The sequence below is a fragment of the Ranitomeya imitator genome, chromosome 1 (genome assembly GCF_032444005.1).
Source record: "Ranitomeya imitator isolate aRanImi1 chromosome 1, aRanImi1.pri, whole genome shotgun sequence".
NCBI lineage: Eukaryota > Metazoa > Chordata > Amphibia > Anura > Dendrobatidae > Ranitomeya > Ranitomeya imitator.
Genome location: NC_091282.1, coordinates 1,190,451,722 through 1,190,476,771, shown reverse-complemented (window position 1 = coordinate 1,190,476,771; position 25,050 = coordinate 1,190,451,722). Strand labels below are relative to the sequence as shown.

At 47.3% G+C, this 25,050-nt stretch overlaps 1 protein-coding gene across 1 annotated transcript in view; it reads right to left on the bottom strand.

Moving 5' to 3' along the window:
- Positions 1–15,336, bottom strand: part of STX18 (syntaxin 18) — a 197,491-nt gene extending 182,155 nt beyond the window's left edge. The window contains exon 1 of the mRNA XM_069744834.1: positions 15,152–15,336. Within this exon, the coding sequence (XP_069600935.1) occupies positions 15,152–15,298 (147 nt within the window). The 5' untranslated portion in view covers positions 15,299–15,336. The remainder of the gene's footprint in view (positions 1–15,151) is intronic.
- Between the last annotated feature and the right edge of the window lie 9,714 nt (positions 15,337–25,050).

Genomic DNA, 25,050 nt, shown 5'->3' with positions numbered 1-25,050 from the left:
ATAGCTTTGACTAAGCTTTCAGACCTTAATGAGCCTGTTAGGGTTATGGCTTGTTCACCATCATCGTTAGGAAAGGCCAGGTGATGCAAATTTCCCAGATTTAAAAAACCCAGCCTTCTCTAAACTTGTGCCAAATAACAGCAGCCATCAGTTTCTATAAGCAGATGCCTAGTACTCTGAAAATGAAATTCGCAGCAGACCACAAAGCAGGAGAAGGCTATAAGAAGATAGCAAAGCGTTTTCAAGTTTCCCTTTCCTCAGTTGGAAATGTAATTAAGAAATGGCAGTTAACAGGAAGATAAGTCAAGATAAGGTCTAGAAGACCAAGCAAAATATCAGTGAGAGCTGCTTGTAGGATTGCATGACAGGCAAATTAGAACCCCCACTTGACAATAAAGACCTTCAGAAAGATTTAGCAGATTCTGGAGTTGTGGTACATTGTTCTACTGTTCAGAGACACCTGCACAAATATGGCCTTCATGGAAGAGTCATTAGAAGAAAATCTCTCCTGCATCCTCACCATAAAATTCAGTATCAGAAGTATGCAAAACAACATATGAACAATGCAAAACCTACAAGAAGCAAAATGAACATAAACCCTGCTGTAGCTAGATAAGTAAAAAGCAAAAGTGCATTTAAATAACATAGGGTTCTGATCTGAACATCACTGAAAATCTGTGGCTAGACGTCGAAATAGGAGTGCCTGCAAGAATTTTCCAAGGAAGGATGGATGAAAATCCCCCAAACAAGAATTAAATGACTTGTCTGGCTACAAAAAGCGCTTACAAACTGTGACACTTTGAAAAATATAGTTCTTACCGATAACGGTATTTCTCTGAGCCCATGACGGCACCACGGAGAGAGGGGATCCGCCCACCAAGGACAGGAAACCTACGGATAAAAAGGCGGTACCACTCTCCTGCATCAGTTGTTTACATAGAGAACGATGGGAGACTACTAAGGCATTTGTAAATTTTAACTGTTTAGCATAATAAGATACCGCGTGACTTTAAACTATAAATAGATTATAAATAGACTATGGCACTCTTTTAATGTGCGCACCCATAAGTGAAGTGAGGGAATGTACGGGTGCCGTCATGGGCTCAGAGAAATACCGTTATCGGTAAGAACTATATTTTTCTCTGATCGCCCATGACGGCACCACGGAGAGAATTGCATAGATAGTACATTCAGGGAGGGACCACCGCCTCTAGAACCCTTTTACCGAAAGTAAGGTCTGAAGAGGAGATTAGGTCCAATCTATAGTGCCTATAGAATGTGGATGGTGAAGACCAGGTAGCAGCTCTACATATCTGGTCAATGGAAGCTCCGGCCTTCTCCGCCCAGGAAGTCGCTACTGCCCTTGTTGAGTGAGCCTTAATCTCCCCGGGAACGGACATCCCACTTGCCGAGTATGAGAGACTGATGGCGTCTGTGATCCATCTTGTTATGGTGGCTTTAGATGCTTTTTTCCCCTTCCGGGGACCCTGGAAACACACAAACAGAGAGGAATCCTCCCTACTCTCTCTAGTGACTTCTAGGTAATGTAAGAGACATCTTCTTACATCTAGTGTATGTAATGTTTGTTCCTCCTTGTTTTTAGGGTTGGGACAGAAGGAGGGGAGAGATATCTCTTGAGACCTGTGAAATTTTGAAGCCACTTTCGGGAGATATGCTGGGTCTGTTTTTAAAACGACCCTATCCTCTAGAAATTGTGTGTGAGGAGGGTTGGCTGAGAGAGCCTGTAAGTCGCTAACTCTACGGGCAGAAGTGAGGGCGACTAGTAGAGCTGTTTTGAGAGATAGCGTTTTTATTGTAGATTCGTGTAATGGTTCGAATGGAGGACTAGTCAGGGCTTTAAGGACCAAGTTTAAGTCCCATTGAGGAACCACTTTTACTGGCAGAGGCCTCGATCTTCCTGCCGCCCTGATGAATCTAGAGACCCACCTATTTGAAGCCAAGTCAAAATTGAAAGGGCTCCCAATGCCGCCACGTGAACTTTTAGAGTACTAGTGGCTAAACCCATCTCCAACCCGTTTTGTAGGAACTCTAATATGGAATTAAGGGGAATCTCTTTCCCTATTTTTGCACCTGAAGAAGACAGAAACTTTTTCCATATTTTGCTATACTGTTTTGTTGTAACCGGCTTCCTACTTTTTAACAGAGTTGAGATTAACCCCGAAGAGAACCCTCTGCTTTCTAATGTTTTCCTCTCAAGAGCCAGGCTGTCAAGTGCAAGTTCTTGACTCGTGGATGACAGACTGGGCCCTGTGACAACAGATCCTGGAGGTCTGGTAATACCCAAGGGTCGGATATTGACATCTTCCTCATCCATGAGAACCAAGGTCTCTTCGGCCAGAACGGGGCAATTAAGATGACCAACGCCCCGTCCTCCCGAATCTTCCTCAGCACTGCTGGAATCAGAATGAGAGGAGGGAAGGCATAGACCAGATGGTGACCCCAAGAAATCAGGAAAGCGTCCACAGCTACTGGGTTCCCCAGGGGAGATAGGGAGCAAAAGGAGGCTACTTTTTGGTTTAAATGGCTCGCAAAGAGATCTATTTTGGGAACACCCCATTTTTGTGTGATCTGGGTAAATATCACTGGATTTAGTTCCCATTCCCCCTGTTTTAGGCTGGACCGACTAAGGAAGTCTGCCTTGTAATTGTCTACTCCCTTTATGTGCAGGCTTGTCAGGGATAGAAGGTTGCTCTCGGCTATTTGAAGGATCGAGTTGGTCACTTCCATTAGATTTTTGGAACGGGTACCCCCCTGGTGATTTAGGTAAGATACTACCACCCGATTGTCCGACATCACCCTTACATGGTGAGATTGAAGGACTCCCAAGAATTCCTGAAGGGCAAATTTTACTGCCAGGAGTTCCTTCATATTGGAGGAATTGTTTGCAAGGGACGGAGACCAAATGCCCTGGGCTACTAGGTCGCCCAGATGAGCCCCCCACCCTGAGGGGCTTGCGTCCGTAGTTAGGACCTTCGAGATCGGGATTACCCATGGGACTCCCTGGGAAAGATTTTCCTGCAACGTCCACCAAGTCAGAGAGTGATTGGTGCGAGGAGACAATGTTAACTGCCCGTCTAAATGCCCTCCTAGAAGGATTTGCTCTGACAGTAGCTGCCATTGGAGATCTCTTGAATGTAGTTGGGCCCACTGGACCACAGGGATGCAAGATGTCATAGAGCCTAATAGGGACATGCCCTGACGAAGTGTTATGGAGGGGAGAGATTGTACTCTTAACACTAAACTTTTTATCTTTTGTATTTTGCTCTCTGGGAGCCGACATTCCATTTTTTTGGAGTCTAGAGGGAGTACCCTGAATCTGAGAAGGCACCAGTCTGGATATTTCTAGGTTTATTAGCCAACCCAGATCCTTTAGAGAATGAATCACTAAATCTAGTTGATTCTTGCAATGTTGCGGGGAGGAGCCCATCACCAGGAAATCGTCCAGATATGGTACGATCAGGGTGTTTTCTTCCCTGAGGTGAGCCATTACCTCTGCGACCAGCTTTGTAAAAACCCTTGGGGCTATTGCTAGGCCAAATGGTAGAGCTGAGAACTGGAAGTGGTTTAGGACTCCCTTGATGTGGACCGCCATTCTGAGGAATCTTTGGTGATCCTTGTGTATTGGGACGTGATAATATGCGTCCTTCAGGTCCAGGACCACCATGAAGCATTGAGGAAACAGCATTTTGATAGATGACATTATCGTTTCCATCTTGAATGCTTGAACCTCTAGGTAGTTGTTTAGGTTTTTCAAATTGATAATGGTCCTGAAGGAACCGTCTGGCTTCTTTCTCAGGAATAGAGGGGAATAGTACCCTTGCCCTCTTTCTTGAGGGGGAACTTCCAGGAGTACTCCTTTTTTTACTAACCCGACAACCTCGTTTTCTAGCGTCAACTGCTCTTCTGCCGAGGATCTTGTGGATGTTATCTTGAAAGAGGGACGAGGGCACCTCTTGAATGTTAACCTCAGTCCTGATTCTATGATGTTTAGTATCCATCGACTGGAAGTAATCTTTTCCCAGGCTGGGAGAAAGAGAGATAATCTCCCTCCCACCTGGGGCGAACCTTCATTGTGAAGGTTTTTTGTTGTCATTGAGGTTTTTGTTAAAGATAAACCCCTTATTTTTGTTCTTCTTATCTTCCCATTTCCCCTGGCCTCTCCCTGGGTTCTTACGGAAAAACCTCCCAGAGAGGGGAAGGACTTTTTCTTGTCCCCTGCTTTTTCCAAGATGTCATCTAAGGTGGAACGGAACAGAAATTCTCCTTCGCAGGGGATGGTACACAGTTTTGTTTTCGTTTGCAGGTCGCCTGGCCAATTCTTAAGCCAGAGGGCGCGCCTGGCCGCATTAGCAAACACTGCTGCTCTGGCGGATAGCCTGATGGAGTCGGCCGAGGCGTCAGCTAGGAAAGCCGCGGCCCCTCTCATTACTGGTAATGTATTGAGCATTGAGTCCCGGGAAGTTTTCCCCTTTAAATGACCCTCTAGTTGGTTCAGCCAAATCATCAGGGAGCGTGAAGTACATGCTGCTGCTACTGCCGGCTTCAGGCCTCCTCCCGCTGCCTCCCAGGAGCCTTTGAGAAAGGCATCTGCCTTCTTGTCCATATGGTCTTTTAGGACCCCATGTCCTCAAACGGGAGAGCAAATTTTTTTGAGGCTTTAGCAATTGCTACGTCTAATTTGGGGGCCTTCTCCCAAAAGGAGCAGGATTCCTCCTCGAAGGGGTATTTCCTTTTCGGAGTTAAAAGGGTCTTTCTCATGGGTTTCTTCCATTCTTTCTTAATTAAGGCTGCTATTGCTTCGTTAAGCGGAAAAGCTCTTCTCTTTTTCTGTTCCAGGCCCCCAAACATGATGTCTTGTACCGATTTTTTAGGGTGGGAGTCTACCAAACCCATGGTACTTCTCACAGCTTTTATGAGGCCATCGGTATCCTCTAGTGGGAAACAGTTATGTCCCCCTGAGGAAGAAGTAGACGATGAAGATGAGGAGGAGGAGTCGGAGGACACTGAACTCTCACTATCGCTGTCGGATTTTGAGACTGGAGATGGAGACCTGTGTCTGGTCTTTCTCCTTTTTTTCCCCACTTTTTAGTGATCTAAAGGTGTCCTCCACTTGCTCCTTAATTAGGCTTTTTAGATCTGTTGCAAACCCAGGAAGGTTTTCAGATACAGTCTGCTGAATGCAAGTATTGCATAGTCTCTTCTCCCAGGTAGGTGGAAGATGCTCTCTACAGATGGCACAAATTTTGTGCTTAGTTTTACCTACGCTTTTCCTCCCCTAAAAGAGACAAATAACAATCTTACTGTCTCTGACTTTCACGAAGATCCACTTACCACCTCCAGGACCCATAAATACCGGTTGGGGATTCTCTGCCTCTGGCTTTTTCCCCCGACGCCGTACTGGACTCCTTACTGTGTTGGGACCTTTGGCGTTCTTTGCTGGTGTCCTGGTGCCCTTTCTGCTGTCGCCTTTTTTGCTGCTGCTGCTGCTGCGGCGACGCTACAGGTGGAGGTGATTCGGGCAAAGGTGATGCCGGGTCGCTCATACTGCTGCTGGTCTGCGGATGCTGCCTTGATACTCGAGCTGAGCTGGCGCTGCGGCAACTATTAGCTCTTGAGGCTCCTGCCTATTATTGCAGAGCCACTGGGAGGATGTGGATTCTCCTATTTAAACCCTCCCGCCGCTTTTTTTTTTTTTTTTTTTTTCTTCTTGCACTTGCGCAGTAGCGCCTGCTCCACGGCGAGGAGCGCCGAACGCCAGCGCCTGCGCATCAAGCCCGGCGCCTGCGCATGAGCTCACAGACCGCGCCAGGCGCCCGAGCGGCAACCCCGCCGGCGCCTGCGCAGACCGCCCGAGCGGCAACCCCGCCGGCGCCTGCGCAGACCGCGCCAAGCGCCCGAGCGGAAGCCCCGCCAGCGCCTGCGCAGACCGCACCAAGCGCCCGAGCGGCAACCCCGCCGGCACCTGCGCAGACCGCGCCAAGCGCTCGAGCGGCGATCCGCCGGTGCCTGCGCGGAAGCGTCCTAACCTCGCGAGACCAGCTTAGATCCCGGGCATGCGCCGAACTTTCAAGATGGCGCCCGGGAAGCAGATATGGCGCTGCTGACCGGCACCCCCGGTCCTATGCAGTCCCTATAGCGCGTTACTCTGCACGCCCGATGGCAGTGCAGCGTGCAGACTGATGCTTGTTTTTAGGGAGGGTCGCGCTGCACCTCCCGCAACCACAGAGGGACCCCCCTGGATGTTGCCGCTGCTGCATCTTACCTGGGGAGGTGACCGCGAACTCCTTGTCACCTCCCCCGCCCACTGGCTCCCAGCGGTGGCGCTTCGGGTCACCACCCTAGCCGAGGCAGAGGGACCCCAGCTGCCCGAGTCGGACTGGTTGGCCCCGGAATTACAACGTCGAACTGGTAAGTCCGTAGGTCTCCCATCAAGGACAGGAAACCAACTGATGCAGGAGAGTGGTACCGCCTTTTTATCCGTAGGTTTCCTGTCCTTGGTGGGCGGATCCCCTCTCTCCGTGGTGCAGTCATGGGCGATCAGAGAAAAAAGGGGGTGCTACTAGGCACTAAGCCTGCAGGGTACCCAAACTTTTGAATTGGCCGATTTTTCTTTTTGTAATTTGTAAAACGTAAAAGATGAAAATATATTGCATTTTGCAGATTATAAGACACACAAGCAAAATAGGAAAAAAACAACTTCATTAATAAGTTGGTGGTGCTTCTTTTAAACCATGCGTCTTATCACTTACTGTGGGTGGCAGCTGTAGTGGAGCAGGGTACCAGGAGACAGGAGTGGGGCGATGCTGCAGATCCCAAGTTGGGAGGAAGGGATATTCGGAGGTGCAACGCTGCAGGGTGTTCGGTGACGCGGGGACTCCGCCAGCATTTTGTTAAAACCCGGAGTCCTCGCATTTCCATGGTTTACATTGCGGTGGACACCGTGAAAAATGGCCCCCTGAAATCCGTATTAAGACTCTAGTTTCCAGTGTTTGGTGTGCGCCACCATTTGTGCGCTAGCACTGATCCTGCATGCCTTCAGCTCAGAAGGTAAACTCTCATTTCACCATCTCTACATTCACCCTTGCCTCATTCCACTGTATCTATACTTCCGGATAAGATGCCTAAAGACCGTGCTCCCAAGAATCACAAGTTAAAGTGCCACCAAGCATTGCAAAATACGGCAAAAACCAGGGGTGTAGATCAGAAGCCCAAACTTTCTGACATACACAGGAGTCTTTATGAAGGAATTAATATTTTAACTCTACAGAGTTGGTACATTATTACTGACTCCATATCCCTGGCGAAAAATGTAATTTATCTTTACCGACTGCCCTGCGGTAAAACTATCGTTATCCATCAAGATCCGTATTAAAAGAGGCAAAACTTAATGGGAGTCTTTCAAATGCGCTCAATAACAACAGGGACGTTCTCCAAGAGATGAGTTTGCCTTGAAGTCCTCTAAGTGCTTTACTTCTTTACAAACTGTAAAGTTTTTGGTTAAAACAGACATTTTGTCCAAACACCCAAAGTACTAGCATTTTAGGCAAGGTGCCAAAAGACAGTGCTCAATTCCTCAGCCACCGATGTTGCGCTCCCGAGTGCAGACCAGCAGCATGGCTGCTCCACGGGGGTCTGAGCTGTCGATCTTCAGGTGGACATTACACCCCCGGGCGGTGGAGTCAGTAGGTCAAACCTCCAACTCCACAGCACTGGTCACTACGGAGCCTGTACATAAAGTGCAGCACAGATTCATCTCCACAGCACTGGTCACTACTGAGTCTGTACATACAGTGCAGCCCATATTCATCTCCACAGCACTGGTCACTACTGAGCCTGTACATAAAGTGCAGCCCATATTCATCTCCACAGCACTGGTCACTACTGAGCCTGTACATACAGTGCAGCACAGATTCATCTCCACAGCACTGGTCACTACTGAGTCTGTACATACAGTGCAGCCCATATTCATCTCCACAGCACTGGTCACTACTGAGCCTGTACATACAGTGCAGTACAGATTCATCTCCACAGCACTGGTCACTACGGAGCCTGTACATAAAGTGCAGCCCATATTCATCTCCACAGCACTGGTCACTACTGAGCCTGTACATAGTGCAGCACAGATTCATCTCCACAGCACTGGTCACTACTGAGCCTGTACATACAGTGCAGCACAGATTCATCTCCACAGCACTGGTCACTACTGAGCCTGTACATACAGTGCAGTACAGATTCATCTCCACAGCACTGGTCACTACTGAGCCTGTACATACAGTGCAGTACAGATTCATCTCCACAGCACTGGTCACTACTGAGCCTGTACATAGTGCAGCACAGATTCATCTCCACAGCACTGGTCACTACTGAGTCTGTACATACAGTGCAGCCCATATTCATCTCCACAGCACTGGTCACTACTGAGCATGTACATACAGTGCAGCACAGATTCATCTCATCCACAACTCCACAGCACTGGTCACTACTGAGTCTGTACATACAGTGCAGCCCATATTCATCTCCACAGCACTGGTCACTACTGAGCATGTACATACAGTGCAGCACAGATTCATCTCCACAGCACTGGTCACTACTGAGTCTGTACATACAGTGCAGCACAGATTCATCTCCACAGCACTGGTCACTACTGAGCCTGTACATAAAGTGCAGCACAGATTCATCTCCACAGCACTGGTCACTACTGAGTCTGTACATAAAGTGCAGCACAGATTCATCTCCACAGCACTGGTCACTACTGAGCCTGTACATACAGTGCAGCACAGATTCATATCCACAGCACTGGTCACTACTGAGCCTGTACATAAAGTGCAGCACAGATTCATCTCCACAGCACTGGTCACTACTGAGCCTGTACATACAGTGCAGCACAGATTCATCTCCACAGCACTGGTCACTACTGAGCCTGTACATAAAAAGCAGCACAGATTCATCTCCACAGCACTGGTCACTACTGAGCCTGTACATAAAGTGCAGCACAGATTCATCTCAACGAAAAGCTGAGATCCTTAGATGAGGAACAGAACAGACATTTATAGTACATTTTATAACTTTCCTAAATTATTATAAAAACGTTTACAGCGTATACTGCATTGTACTACTGTACCCAATTTGTTATATAATTTTAGGAGTCAGAGTCTGTCCATTTCTCAACCAAAATGGACACCAACTCCGACTCCACAGCCTTGCACACTCAGCAAAGTCTGTGAACTGAGAGTAGAGGGTCCATGAACATGCATCTTGACAACACATGATTAAGGAACAACTAAACTTAAAAAAAATATAATAATAATATAGATCACTTTTGATGTCCCTCTAATTGTCAACAAACTGATAATGTCCGGCTCCCGAGACTCCGAAACATCTCTCCAAGAAACCCTCAGAAGTAGCGTGCAGCTTGGAGACGGGAGGGCACAGTTCTGATCTTTGCTTTAAACACAGACTGGAGAAGAGATTCAGTAAAAAGTCTACACTACGTGCAGGAGAAGGGCTCATCCACCAGGATTATGGCACACTTGGCCAGATAAAGCTTCCCTAGTGATTTTATACTTGAAACCTTGCATCAGGGGCCATAGAACTGATCTCCAGGATGAACTAAATCAGATGCATCTTATTCCCGACCAAAGTCATCTAAGGACATTGGTATCTGTGTTATATTTAGGACTACAAAGTAACTGGAAAATTCAGTAATAATCCTAGAAGAAGACATGGAATTATCTCGTTAGATTAGGAAACCTCATCCCATGATTGGATTTGCATAGGACATTACTGAAGGCTCCTCTCCTGCACTCGATATAAAGTTGCACACATGAAATGGCAGCACGAAACATCTGGAAATTAAATAGACATTTATACTTTGGTAAGAGAAGACAAAAAGCATTTTCTCTACAGCACAGTAACTCAATTAGTTCTGACGACCCCAACCTCCCAGCAGGGATAGGGCTTCCAGAGCTGGATAGCCTCAGTGGGCATCTAAGTGGAAATACTCGCTTCCATGGCACAAAATCGCTTCACTTCATGGAAAGCAGAACATTCATTCCCAAATGCTCCATGGACCCTGATGAGATTACGTTTCTATAGAAAAAAAAAATGTGAAGAAACTGTAGAGTGGAGGCTTGGGAAGAGCTTCTATAAGCCAAGAGCACTTCAGGCTCATTTGCTTATTAATTAGAGCAGCAATTTATCTGTAAAGGGAGAAACAGACTAGATATCTAAAGGTATGGATGAACTTGTCTTTGCAAGGTCTACATGTGCATATAAACAGCTTCGGGTGAAATCCTGCTGACAAATTCCCTCTAAGCGGTAGTTGGAGATGAACAGTGTACAGAGGTGGCCACCAAAGCTACGTTCATTGTATTGGGGCCATTTTTTGGGAACTTCAGCTCAGCTCATATTCAGTTCAATAGAAGCGGAGCTGCCACAACCCAGTGTATGGATTGGAGCTCTGAAAACTGTGCACATCATATTCCTGACCAAACGTTACACCGATGCCTCTACCCTGTGCCAGTCATTGCACTGGTTACCCATCCACTCCAGAGTTCACTATAAACTTATCACTCTCACCCACTAAGTGCTCCACGGCTCAGCACCACCCTACATCTCCTCCCTTGTCTCAGTCTACCAACCCACCCTCCGCTCTGCTAATGACATGAGGTTAACATCCTCAATAATCAGAACCTCCCATTCCCGTCTCCAAGACTTTACACGTGTTGCGCCAATTCTTTGGAATGCATTACCCAGAACAATGCGATTAATCCCCAATACCCAGGGTTTTCAGAGTGCCCTAAAAACACATTTCTTCAGACTGGTCTACCACCTCAACATATTTATCTAACGATCCCTGTGTTGCCCATTCAAAATTTTCTTCATAATCAGGACCCTCGAATCATGTTCTCACACCCATTATGCATTTAATAGCCCTCTGTGTCTGTACTGTTACATATTTAGGCTGCTAACTGGTTCATGCAGCTTTACATGAACACCCGAGCCTTACTGTACCGTCACACTATACGATTTACCTACGATCACGACCAGCGATATGACCTGGCCGTGATCGTAGGTAAATCGTAGTGTGGTCGCTGGGGAGCTGTCACACAGACAGCTCTCCAGCGACCAACGATGCCGAGGTCCCTGGGTAACCAGGGTAAACATCGGGTAACTAAGCGCAGGACCGCGCTTAGTTACCCGATGTTTACCCTGGTTACAAGCGTTAAACTAAAAAAAAACAAACAGCACATACTTACATTCTGGTGTCCGTCAGGTCCCTTGCCGTCTGCTTCCTGCACTGTGACTGCCGGCCGTAAAGTGAAAGTGAAAGCACAGCCGCTGTGCTCTGCTTTCACTTTACAGCCGACAGTCACAATGCTGGAAGCAGGCGGCAAGGGACCTGACGGACACCAGAATGTATGTGCTGTTTGTTTTTTTTTAGTTTTACGCTTGTAACCAGGGTAAACATCGGGTTACTAAGCGCGGCCCTGCGCTTAGTTACCCGATGTTTACCCTGGTTACAAGCGAACGCATCGCTGGATCGCATCGCTAGATCGCTAGATCGGTGTCACACACACCGATCTAGCGATGACAGCGGGAGATCCAGCGATGAAAGAAAGTTCCATACGATCTGCTACGACGTACGATTCTCAGCAGGATCCCTGATCGCTGCTGCGTGTCAGACACAGCGATATCGTAACGATATCGCTGGAACGTCACGAATCGTACCGTCGTAGCGATCGAAATGGTATAGTGTGACGGTACCCTTACACTATAGCTGGTCCGAACAATTCAAGCAACTGTTACCATCCACCTTTCGTCTCTCCCCTATGTCCTCATAGATTGTAAGCTTGCGAGCAGGACCCTCATTTCTCTTGGCATGTGTTGATTTATGTGATTATTGTTATTCTGTAATGTCTTTATTGTCTGTACAAGTCCCCTCTAAAATGTAAAGTGCTGCAGAATATGTTGGCGCTATAGAAATAAAATTATTATTACATCTGTGAGCTGATTAATAGGGTCTGTGTTCCTAATGTAAGGGGTCGACACGCTTAGCTGCTTCTTCAGGCAGACACAGGAACACTTTGATTGTTAAGCACTGCTGGTTTATTAAAGTCAGCATAGACCAAGGCAGGGTTCGGGAAAACAAAAGCAGAGCCTTCCTGGCTTAAAGGGAACCTGTCACCCCCAAAATGGAAGGTGAGCTAAGCCCACCAGCATCAGGGGCTTCTGGAATGCTGTAGATAAGCCCCCGATGTATCCTGAAAGATGAGAAAAAGAGGTTAGATTATACTCACCTAGGGGCGGTCCCGGTCCGGTCCGGTCCAGGTCCGATGGGTGTCGCAGTCCGGACTGGGGCTTCCCATCTTCATAAGATGACGTCCTCTTCTCGTCTTCATGCTGCGGCTCCGGCGCAGGCGTACTTTGTATGCCCTGTTGAGGGCAGAGCAAAGTACTAAAGTGCGCAGGTGCTGGGCCTCTCTGACCTTTTCCGGCACCTCGCACTGCAGTACTTTACGCTGCCCTCAACAGGACAGACAAAGTACGCCTGCGCCGGAGCCGAAAGCGTGAAGACAAGAAGAGGACGTCATCGTAAGAAGATGGGAGGCCCCGAACCGGACACCCATCGTACCGGGACCGCCCCTGGGTGAGTATAATATAACCTCTTTTTCTCATCTTTTAGGATACATCGGGGGCTTATCTACAGCATTACAGAATGCTGTAGATAAGCCCCTGATGCTGGTGGGCTTAGCTCACCTTCGATTTTAGGGGTGACAGGTTCCTTTTAACGGAAAACAAACAAAGTTCATCAGAGTTTTTTTCTCTGTAGGATCCACCTGCAGACACCTGGCAATGTTCTCTGCTCCTTCTGGAGCCACGTGGGAGTGCTTCCTCTCCCACTACACCACACAGACTGTCTCTCATGTCCAGAAATTTAACCAGGCCCAAGTGATAATCACATTACATCAACGCAGGTCCTGCTAGTACACATTCCGGTGTCGGTTCTGCAAGAGGGGATACAGTGAGCACCCACTCTATGGGTGCTCACGTAAAACCTGCCCATTGTGACTTTAACATTAACACTCTCAGCACTTAACGTGCTGGAGACAAAAACAATCTAGTTGTACATTACTGATTTTAGTTTACGCGGTGACACATATGTCCCTTCATACACTGTGCCAGTGACTGTCACACTACACATAGATCATCAATATTTACGGTAAGTGATAGAAAGCTCCTATAACATGATGAGTATCTGATATGCAAGGAGTAGGGATGAGCGAACCCAGACTTAAAGGGACACTGTCACCTGGATTTGGAGGGAACAATCTTCAGCCATGGAGGCGGGGTTTTGGGGTTTTTGATTCACCCTTTCCTTACCCGCTGGCTGCATGCTGGCTGCAATATTGGATTGAAGTTCATTCTCTGTCCTCCATAGTACACACCTGCGCAAGGCAAGATTGCTTTGTGCAAGCATGTACTACGGAGGACAGAGAATGAACTTCAATCCAATATTGCAGCCAGCATGCAGCCAGCGGGTAAGGAAAGGGTGAATCAAAAACCCCAAAACCCCGCCTCCATGGCTGAAGATTGTTCCCTCCAAATCCAGGTGACAGTGTCCCTTTAAAAGTTCAGGGTTCGTACTGGACACCTAGTCACCGGCACTGAACTCCAAACATGGACTTCTCCTGGAAGTCCTTTTTAGTGTTCGGACTTCCGGGTGAAGGAGAGAGCGCGAGAGAAAGACAGACGGAAACACACCATTTTAAAGCAACAAAGTTCGGGTCCCCATTGATTTCTATGAGGTTCTGGTTAAAGTTAGAGTACAATTCTGGTACTAGAACCGAACTTTGGACTAAAGCTCAGTGGAACTCGAACTTCCCCCGAGTCTGTTCATTCATAGTAAAGAGGAGGAAAAAAAAAAAATCACTTGAATTTAGCCTATTTTGAGACATCCCGTCAGTATCAGTTCCGGGCACCTCAAAGCCAAAGACCATCTATATTTAATCATCTAATGTGAAACATAAGGCAGCGTTCACAGACAGTGTAATGTGATTGGTCACACAGGAACACGGACTGTCTGGTCACCAATTACTACCATAATGAGGAGAAGGCCATCATCTGACCGCTGCGCTCCACCAAGATAAGGAGACATATCCTCAGGATTATCTAGTATCTGCTTAAGATCCACCCAAGGATCACAGCAAAGCCGGAGATATATGGGAGAAAAGGATCATCAAAGGAATTATGTTAAACTGACAATTTGTTTTATTTTTAGAAAAAAAAAAAATTTAAATTACAGAAAAAAAATCCGCAAAATCAAGAACTACAAACTACAGCGACTTATCAAAAGTACAGGTCTCGGAAAATGGGGACAATTTTAAGAAAAGTTCTCTTTGTTCCATTTCATCCCACTTGGAATTTTTGTTTGCAGAATTTTCTGTACATTATATGGTAAACGGAATGGTGTCAATGAAAAAGTATACAACCCATGCCGGAAAAAAAAATACAAGCGCTCATACAGCTACGGAGATGGGGAAAAAAAAAAAGTTATGGCTCTTGGAAGAAGAGGAAAAAAAAAAAAACATAAGTGCGAAAATGAAAATTGTCCACTGTGGGAAGGGGTTAATTGTAATGGAGGCATATGATCCATATAAATGAGTCACAGGACAGTGTACAGGGGCTCAGGACACTACTGGGCATGTGCAGCTTTTCTATCAATCACATGGTAGGGCTGACCAGGCTGAGGGGATGATGCCGCCAGGTCTATGAACCTCTCTATACAGCAAGCGTCCTCTTTAAATTAACTCTTTACTGCTAAGAGAAGAAATCATGTCCCAGGAATAGACATTGCAGGAGGTGCAAGAAGCCATCAAGTGCCAGACTAGCAGCCATAGAGTCATGTCAGGGCATCCTCAGACTATTACAGAGACACTACATTAGTGGAACTACAACTCCCAGCATGCTCTCACAGGACACGCTGGAAGTGGCCGCTTCACAACAGATGGAAAGCAACAGAACGCTATACAATAACTCCTAAACGATGCGCGCAAAGCATCCCGGGATATGTAGTTCACTAAACAGCTGCCCAGTGACCGGTTGTTAGACCGAGCCCTCAGTGACTCACCACATCCCGAGCCTTCCCGCTAAACTCCCCCCTGGGGCGGCTCTTCTTCAGCAGGTCAGTCTCCGGCAGTGATACCCCGAGCGCTTTATTCCGGGTCTTCACTGTTTTCACACAGGCTCTGAATAATAGTGTGATGTCAGCTGCCATCTTGACAGCGCCGCGTCATCATCTGTGCAGGTACCAAATAGTTCCGGGCGGAGAGAGGAGGCAGGAGATAAACGTTCCGCATGTCACAGCGTTCCCACAGCGCTGAGTACTATCACTATAGCAACTAAACTGACGTCATCAGTGTGATAACTAGGAATTAAATAATAATAACTATATATATATATATATATATATATATTTATATATTATTGACATAGCACGTGTGTCATCCAAGTGCTCACTGCACCCCAAAATGTATTCCTTGAGGAGAGCAGTTTCCACCATAGGGTCATTTTAGGGGGGGCTACTACTATATTTGGCACGAATGGGTCTCAGCAATTATGATATGGTGCGTGCAAATTATTCCAGTCTCCAAAGCCCAGATAGTTCCTCGTCCTTCCCTCCTGAGCCCCCCTGTGTCCTAATTTACAGCACTTTACGACTCCATATAGGGTCTGGCTTGGGTGACGATTTGTTGGGAGCCTTTTCTTCTATTGCTGTTTAAAAAAAACATAATTTTAATAGAGAAAAACTGAATTTTTCCATTTCACTGTGCGTTAATTTCTGTGAAATGCATAAAGAATTAACATACTTTAAAGAGTTGACTTTTTCAATGAAGGTGACTTGTGGGGGTTTCTGATATATATACATATTATTTTTATGTTCAGGGCAGCATTGATTCCATGATTCTGTACATGAGGAGAGGTTACATACAGCATACAAAAATAGATTACCGTGAACAAGCTAACGATGACAGACCGGTGCTGAACGAAGAGCTTGTCAAGCACCTGGTCCAGGTCCAACAACAGCAAGTAAGTCACCAGCAGCAACTGGCGCAACAGGAAACAAATAAACTGTTGGGACAGCAGCTGCAACAGCAGCAACAACAACAGAAGGTGCTTATGCAGCAGATAGAGCACCTCGCAGAGGCCATTCATGGGAAGCTGGCAGTCCCTTCCCCAACTCCAGGTGATGATTGCGATGTACGTCCAGAAAGCAGTAAGACAAGCTATGCGAAAGATGACCCCAGGGGATGATGTGTTTTCAATGTTATATTTAGAAGAATCAAAAGATAAACAACATATTATAAAACTAATGAGATGATACAGCTGAAATTACGACAGATCTTATCAACTTAGCATTATATAAAGACATAAGCAAGAAGCCGCTACATCACCCATTATATGAAATATGCTCATTCATTTGCAACAATAATACTTAAATGAATGATTCTTGGTTTTATCTAAATTCCAAAGATGAGAACCATGTATCAATAGTTTCAAATTTTAACAACTCCCAAATAACTAAAAACAATAGAAAGGAAAAAAAAACATGGAACTGGGATGATGTGGACTGTCCAGGCTGAGAACCACTGGGGAATTAACTGCTGCGAGCACAGCATCAATTACTAGCGGTGACATCATTGAGGTTACTGCCTGTCACTGAGGCTGCGTTTCCAGCCGGGCCCCTGAACTGCAATGACCTCAGTGAGATCACCCCAGCACAGTGAGAAAAAGTCTCACGGTGCACAGGTGAGTTCACCACAGTTCACTGGGAGAATTTAACTGTGGTGTTCCTCCCTACGCCTAACTGTTCCTCCCTACGCGTTTCAACTCCGGTCATGGAGAATCATCAGGGGAGTCACATAGAAGGAAGTGCCAACGGGCACAGAAATTATGAGTGTAAGTCCATACAGAATATGGGGCCTGCAGTGGCTAGGCATCCCAAGCTGGAAGTGACCGTCTGTGTCCACAGTCTCTGGTAGAATACAGCCCATCTCAAAAGAGCCTCTCTATATATCTAAGGCCCCTCCCCCTAATCTCTTTTGAGATGGGCTGTATTCTACCAGAGACTGTGGACACAGACAGTCACTTCCAGCTTGGGATGCCTAGCCACTGCAGGCCCCATATTCTGTATGGACTTACACTCATAATTTCTGTGCCCATTGGCACGTCCTTCTATGTGACTCCCCTGATGATTCTCCATGACCGGAGTTGAAACGCGTAGGGAGGAAGAAACTATATCTCAAGAGGATTTGGGACTCTGCCTTCATATACATTGGGTGGGTTGGTCCCCTATAGTGAGGTCCATTTGGGGCCTGTCCTTGTCAGGACAGGAGTTACACAGGGGCCACAGGGTAGATATGTGAATTCCAGCCCTGCCTCCTTTCACAAACCTGGATCTCTACTGTGTCATGCGGAAGTATACAGTGTCCGGCAGCTTTGGTGAGATCAAACCATTACGTTTTTATATTGAGCACCGGTTCACCTGAGCACTTTATATTTTCTTTTTGTTTGTGTCCTATTGGGTGTGCATTTTTTTAGTATTTTATCATTAAAGGTTATGTTTTATTAGTGGATATCCTCCACAGCTGATTCTGTCTTGAGCCAGAGGGTACATGTATGGTGTGATTATCACGCACTATTGCTTCTCTCGGCTTACACATAAACTTAACGCAGTCTATGGCACACAGTACCCGGCGATGCCGGGGCACGTATCCTGTTCGTGACGCCAAGTTGAAGCGCCTGCAGGGCCTAGGGGTACTCGGTACCGGGTCTGGTCATCATTAAAGGGGTGGTCACGGTGGCAGCGACCCGCTTCGTGGCCCTGGGAGTCCAAATTAAAGGAAATGTCTTTAAAGGGGTTATTGAAATAAGAATATTTGTGATGTCACCTGTGGTATTCAGTCAGGGGTGACCGACGCTGCTTAAAGGGGTCCTCTAGGGAGTGGTGGCACTGCTGCAAAGATGGTATGGCTTCCTACAGGTGAAGCTGGGTCTCTAGGGCTCTCGGTGTATTTGGCAAGGGTGGTGTGGTGCCACAAATAATCAGAGGACACAAGGTTGCAGTCTCTTTTCCTGGTTTACTGATGATTTACGGCCATAGTCCAGGGTACCAACAACAGGTAATGGTGGAGCCCAGGCAGCCTGAAAACTAGTTCAACTCCCCTTGTCAGGTCAGATTGGGAGCCTTGCACCATGCGCTGTATAATAGTCCCTTGCTGCCTATGGCTTCTTCCAAGGTCTTCTCTCACTCTCTGTCCTGAGACCGTTCCTGCATGGTAGGCAACGCAAGCCATTTTATAAGGGGGTCTCTATCCATGGTGACTCTGGGCTCTGTACGTCGCTGTACCTCAGGGTGTAGATGTGGGCAAGTGACCTTCAATATCCTGCCCTCCGATTTCTGCTGTGGGGCATACAGTCGCACACAGCCTCGGGCTCCCGGTGCCTGATTCCTGCGCTTCAGCATAGAAGGAGCCCAGTAACAGCTCCCTTCCAGTTCCTCACGTCTCCTGTGCTCCTTCCTCTTTCACTGTCTCTACAGACTCACTAACCCCTCCTCCAAGCCAGAATATATGTATATCTAGGGAAGCTCCCCTGAAACCGGGTTCAGAGCTCCGACTTCTGCCCTGGAGTCAGAAAGTGTTGCATGTACAGATTACCTGTCAAAGGGATCCTCGTTTCCAGGCATGGCATTACCCTCCCTGAGAGGAAGGAAATACCACTGTGGTACCTGAACTCCTGGGTCGCCACATCAGTGTACTGATCGGAGCGGCACCATTCCTTTAGTAACCTCTGCTGATGTCAAACAGCCAGCCAAGCACAGTAATGCCACAGCCAAGATGAATACAGCATTACAGTGACATGCAGGCAATCCCCGCATGCTTATTGACTGCGTACCAGGTACCAAAGATGCGGGGCAGGGATTCGAGTTTTACATCGAACACCACCCATTACTCGCCAAGTAACAAGCACATCCGAGCACCATGATACTCGAATGATAACCGAGTATCACTGAGCACTTTTCGCTTATCCCTATTGTCTACACAATGAAGGTAGGCTTACTTTCAAAGCTATAGTGGATAGTGAGATATGGAGCCTGAAAGTCAAAAGTTCAAAACATTGTTACCCCTTAACTGGTGTAACTGGTGAAGTAAGAAACTAATTGTAACTGGGGAAGTGAGGGAGCTGATACTTCAACCCCTTTTGAAGAAGGGACCTTCTGCAATGACTATATAATTACAACAGGAGATTTTCTCTGACAACCAGCCACCAAGTCTGGGATTTGTTTACTCAGTGGCAGAGAAGTACACTTCTTAGGGTACTTTCACACTAGCGTTAACTGCAATCCGTCACAATGCGTCGTTTTGCAGAAAAAACGCATCCTGCAAAAGTGCTTGCAGGATGCGTTTTTTCCCCATAGACTTGTATTAACGACGCATTACGACGGATTGCCACACGTCGCATCCGTCGTGCGACGGATGCGTCGTGCTTTGGCGGACCGCCGGGAGCAAAAAACGCTACATGTAACGTTTTTTGCTCCTGACGGACCGCTTTTTCCGACCGCGCATGCGCGGCCGGAACTCTGCCCCCAACTCCCCGCACCTCACAATGGGGCAGCGGATGCGCCGGAGAAATGCATCCGCTGCCTCCGTTGTGCAGTGCGTTAAACGCTAGCGTCGGAATCTCTGCCCGACGCATTGCGACGGGGAGATTCCGACTCTAGTGTGAAAGTAGCCTTAGACAAGAGCTTCAACTGTTCAAAGCACTGTTCTCAGACTTTTTGGAGCCTGTGGTCAGTGACAAATATTGGGTATTACATCAATCCAATATTTATGGGAAGTATATTTTTGGCATTGTAGCAAAGGGACGAAAAGAATGCATTCACTAACATCACCGTAAGGCTATTTAACCCTTTCAACTTAATCCGGGACTGATGGATGATGCTATCCATGTTTCATCTCTATAGAGAGAAATTGATGGAAACAAAGAGCTGGAGAGTTCTGAAGTGACAAGCAAGGAGTCCAGATCTAAATCCCATTGAACACCTGTGGAGAGATCTTAAAATTGTTGTTGGGAGAAGGCAGCCTTCAAATATGAGAGACCTGGAGCAGTTTGCCCAAAATTCCAGTTGAGAGTTGTAAGAGGCTTGTTGATGGTTATAGGAAGCGATTGATTGCAGTTATTTATTCCAACGGGTGTGCAAGCAAATATTAAGTGGAGGATGCCAACAATTTTGACCTGCCCATTTTTTTTCTTTTTCGAGTTTTGTGTGACGTTGTGTCCAATTTGCCTTTTTTTCTCTGTTTTGTCTTGTGTTGCATCAATCCATACATGGGAAATAAACATGTCTATAATAAAACAGGTACAATTGCAATAATTTTCTGGAATAAATATTTCATTTTTTGGAACAATTTCAGGGGTGCCAACACTTTCTGTCATGACTGCATACAGTTTTGGGTTGTCATTATGATTTAACCCCTTAACGACTGCCAATACGCCTTTTAATGGCGGTAGTTAAGGTTACCTAAACCACAGCACCGTTAATTAAAAAAAAAAAAGTGTATAGTGCCCCCCAGAGTCGTATTTTCTCCGGGGTCTCGGCTGCCAGGGGTAGACGAGACACCAGAGAACATGATTCGAGTCGGTTTTTACCGACCCGGGGTTGTGATCGCCGGTATTAACCGTTTACCGGCGACCACAAAGAAAAAAAAAGTATGCTGTGCCATTTAATTTCTCTGTCCTCCGATGTGATCGCACATCAGATGACAGAGAAATGGGGTCCCGATCCCCCCGGTACCTCCTGGTGCTCCTCGTGCTTCCCCCCATGGGCACCGCCATCTTCTTCTGGAAAGAAAATGGTGGGCGCATGCACAGTGCGCCTGCCGAGAGCTGCCGGCCGGCACCCAGGAGATCTCGAGGTCTCGGCTGCCGGGGTTAGCGAGACCGCAAAGAACATGATTCGGGTCGCGTTCACCGGTATTAACCGTATACCGGCGATCGCAAAAAAAAAGTCTGCTGTGCTATTTAATTTCTCTGTCCTCCGATGTGATCACACATCAAAGGACAGAGAAATATGGTCCCCGATCGCCCCCCGATACTTACCAGTGTCTCCCGGTGCTCCTCGGCCCTCCTGCTTCCCCCATGGGCGCCACCATCTTTTTCCGGGAAGAAAATGGCGGGCGCATGCGCAGTGCAACCGCCGAGATCTGCCGGCCGGCACCCGGCAACAGTAGGAAGATTTTTCCTATTGGTTTATTTTGGTCACTGAGATAGACCCTATCACAGTGATCAAAATAAAAAAAAAAATAGTAAATAAACCCCTCCTTTATCACCCACTTAGTTATGAAAAAATAAAATAAAGAAAATGTATTTATTTCCATTTTCCAATTAGGGTTAGAGTTGGGCTAAAGTGAGTTGGGCTAAAGTTAGGGTTAAGGTTACGGTTGGGGATAAAGTTAGGGTTAGGGTTGCGGCTAAAGCTAGGGTTACTGTTAGGGTTCGGGCTAAAGTTAGGGTTAGAGTTGGGGCTAAATTTAGGGTTGGGGCTAAAGTTAGGGTTAGGGCTAAAGTTAGGGTTAGAGATGGATTAGGGTTTGGATTAGGGTTAGAGTTGAGATTAGGGTTAGGGTTGGGATTAGGGTTAGGTTTGGATTAGGGTTAGGGTTGAGATTAGAGTTAGGTTTGGGATAAGGGTTAGGTTTGGGATTAGGGTTAGGTTTGGGATTAGGGTTAGGTTTGGGATTAGGGTTAGGGTTGAGATTAGAGTTAGGTTTGGGATTAGGGTTAGGTTTGGGATTAGGGTTATAGTTAGGGTTGGGATTAGGGTTAGGGGTGTGTTGGGGTTAGGGTTGGAATTATAATTGGGGGGATTCCACTGTTTAGGTACATCAGGGGGTCTCCAAACATGACATGGCGCCACCATTGATTCCAGCCAATTTTGCATTCAAAAAGTCAAATGGTGCTCCCTCCCTTCTGAGCTCTGCCGTGCACCCAAACAGTGGGGCATCAAGGTACTCAGGACAAATTTGACAACAACTTTTGGGGTCCAGTTTCTCCTGTTACCCTTGGGAAAATAAAAAAATTGGGGGCTGAAAAATCATTTTTGTGGAAAAAAAAAGATTTTTTATTTTCACGGCTCTGAATTATAAACTTCTGTGAAGCACTTGGGCATTCAAAGTGCTCACCACACATCTAGATAAGCTCCTTGGCAGGATCTAGTTTCCAAAATGGGGTCATTTGTGGGGGGTTTCTACTGTTTAGGCACATCAAAGGCTCTGGAAATGCAACATGATGCCCACACACCATTCCATCAAAGTTTGCATTCCAAAACATCACTACTTCCCTTCCGAGCTCTGCCATGCACCCAAACAGTAGTTTTCTCCCACATATGGGGTATCAGTGTACTCAGGACAAATTGGAACAACTTTTTCTGCTACCCTTGGGAAAATAAAAAATTGGGGGCTAGAAAATCATTTTTGTGGAAAAAAAATGTTTTTTTTTATTTTCACGGCTCTGCATTCTAAACTTCTGTGAAGCACTTAGGGGTTCAAAGTGCTCACCACACATTTAGATAGGTTCCTTAAGGGGTCTAGTTTCCAAAATGGTGTGACTTGTGGGGGGTTTCCACTGTTTAGGCACATCAGGGGCTCTCCAAACACGACATGGCGTCCGATCTCAATTCCAGCCAATTCTGCATTGAAAAAGTCAAACGGTGCTCCTTCTCTTCCGTGCACCGAAACAGTGGTTTACCCCCACATATGGGGTATCGGCGTATTCAGGACAAATTGCACAACACATTTTTTGGTTCATTTTCTCTTTTTACACTTGTGAAAATAAAAAAAATGGTTTTGAAGTAAAATGTTCTTCAAAAAAGTTACCGTATATACTCGAGTATAAGCTGACCCGAGTATAAGCCGACCCCCCTAATTTTGCCACAAAAAACTGGGAAAACTTATTGACTCGAGTATAAGCCTAGGGTGGAAATGCAGCATTTACCGGTGAATTTCAAAAATAAAAATAGATCATTATTTCCCCATAGCTGTGCCATATAGTGCTCTACACCATTCATATTTCCCCATAGCTGTGCCATATACAGTGCTCTGCACCGTTCACTGTGCCCCATAGCTGTGCCATATACGGTGCTCTGCACCGTTCATTGTGCCCCCTAGCTGTGCCTTATACGGTGCTCTGCACCGTTCATTGTGCCCCCTAGCTGTGCCATATACAGTGCTCTGCACCGTTCACTGTGCCCCCTAGCTGTGCCTTATACGGTGCTCTGCACCGTTCATTGTGCCCCCTAGCTGTGCCATATACAGTGCTCTGCACCGTTCACTGTGCCCCCTAGCTGTGCCATATACAGTGCTCTGCACCGTTCACTGTGCCCCATAGCTGTGCCATATACGGTGCTCTGCACCGTTCATTGTGCCCCCTAGCTGTGCCTTATACGGTGCTCTGCACCGTTCATTGTGCCCCCTAGCTGTGCCATATACGGTGCTCTGCACCGTTCATTGTGCCCCCTAGCTGTGCCTTATACGGTGCTCTGCACCGTTCATTGTGCCCCATTGCTGTGCCATATACGGTGCTCTGCACCGTTCATTGTGCCCCCTAGCTGTGCCTTATACGGTGCTCTGCACCGTTCACTGTGCCCCCTAGCTGTGCCTTATACGGTGCTCTGCACCGTTCATTGTGCCCCATAGATGTGCCATATACGGTGCTCTGCACCGTTCATTGTGCCCCATTGCTGTGCCTTATACAGTGCTCTGCACCGTTCATTGTGCCCCATTGCTGTGCCATATACGGTGCTCTGCACCGTTCATTGTGCCCCATTGCTGTGCCATATACGGTGCTCTGCACCGTTCATTGTGCCCCCTAGCTGTGCCTTATACGGTGCTCTGCACCGTTCACTGTGCCCCCTAGCTGTGCCTTATACGGTGCTCTGCACCGTTCATTGTGCCCCCTAGCTGTGCCTTATACGGTGCTCTGCACCGTTCATTGTGCCCCATTGCTGTGCCTTATACAGTGCTCTGCACCGTTCATTGTGCCCCCTAGCTGTGCCTTATACGGTGCTCTGCACCGTTCATTGTGCCCCCTAGCTGTGCCTTATACGGTGCTCTGCACCGTTCATTGTGCCCCATAGCTGTGCCTTATACGGTGCTCTGCACCGTTCATTGTGCCCCCTAGCTGTGCCTTATACGGTGCTCTGCACCGTTCACTGTGCCCCATAGATGCTCCACATTAATCTGTGCCGCCGCCGCTGCTGCAATAAAAAAAAAAAAACACATTCTCACCTCCCTTGATTGCAGCTCCCGGCGTCTCGTTCCGGCGCCTCCATCTTCCCGGCGTCTCTGCTCTGACTGATCAGGCAGAGGGCGCCGCGCACACTATATGCGTCATCGCGCCCTCTGCCTGATCAGTCAGAGAGCGCAGACGCCGGGAAGATGGAGGCGCCGGCCGGGAAGATGGATCGGCGCCCGGCGGCTGGAACGAGGACAGGTGAATATAACATACTCACCTAGTCCTGGCGATCCTCGCGCTGTCCCCTCCTGTCGTCGGTGCCGCAGCTTCTTTCTCTATCAGCGGTCACCGGCACCGCTGATTAGAGAAATGAATAAGCGGCTCCGCCCCTATGGGAGGTGGAGCCGCTTATTCATTTCTGTAATGAGCGGTCCCACGTGACCGCTGAAGAGAGGAAGAAGCTGCAGCGCCGAAGCCCGTGGGACGGCAGGGACAGCGCGAGGATCGCTGGGACTAGGTAAGTATACCCCAGCGCCCTCAGCCCCTCACCTGCCGACCCCACCGCTACCGTGACTCGAGTATAAGCCGAGGGGGGCACTTTCAGCCCTAAAATTTGGGCTGAAAATCTCGGCTTATACTCGAGTATATACGGTAAATGTTCATTTTTTCCTTCCACATTGCTTTAGTTCCTGTGAAGCACGTCAAGGGTTAATAAACTTCTTGAATGTGGATTTG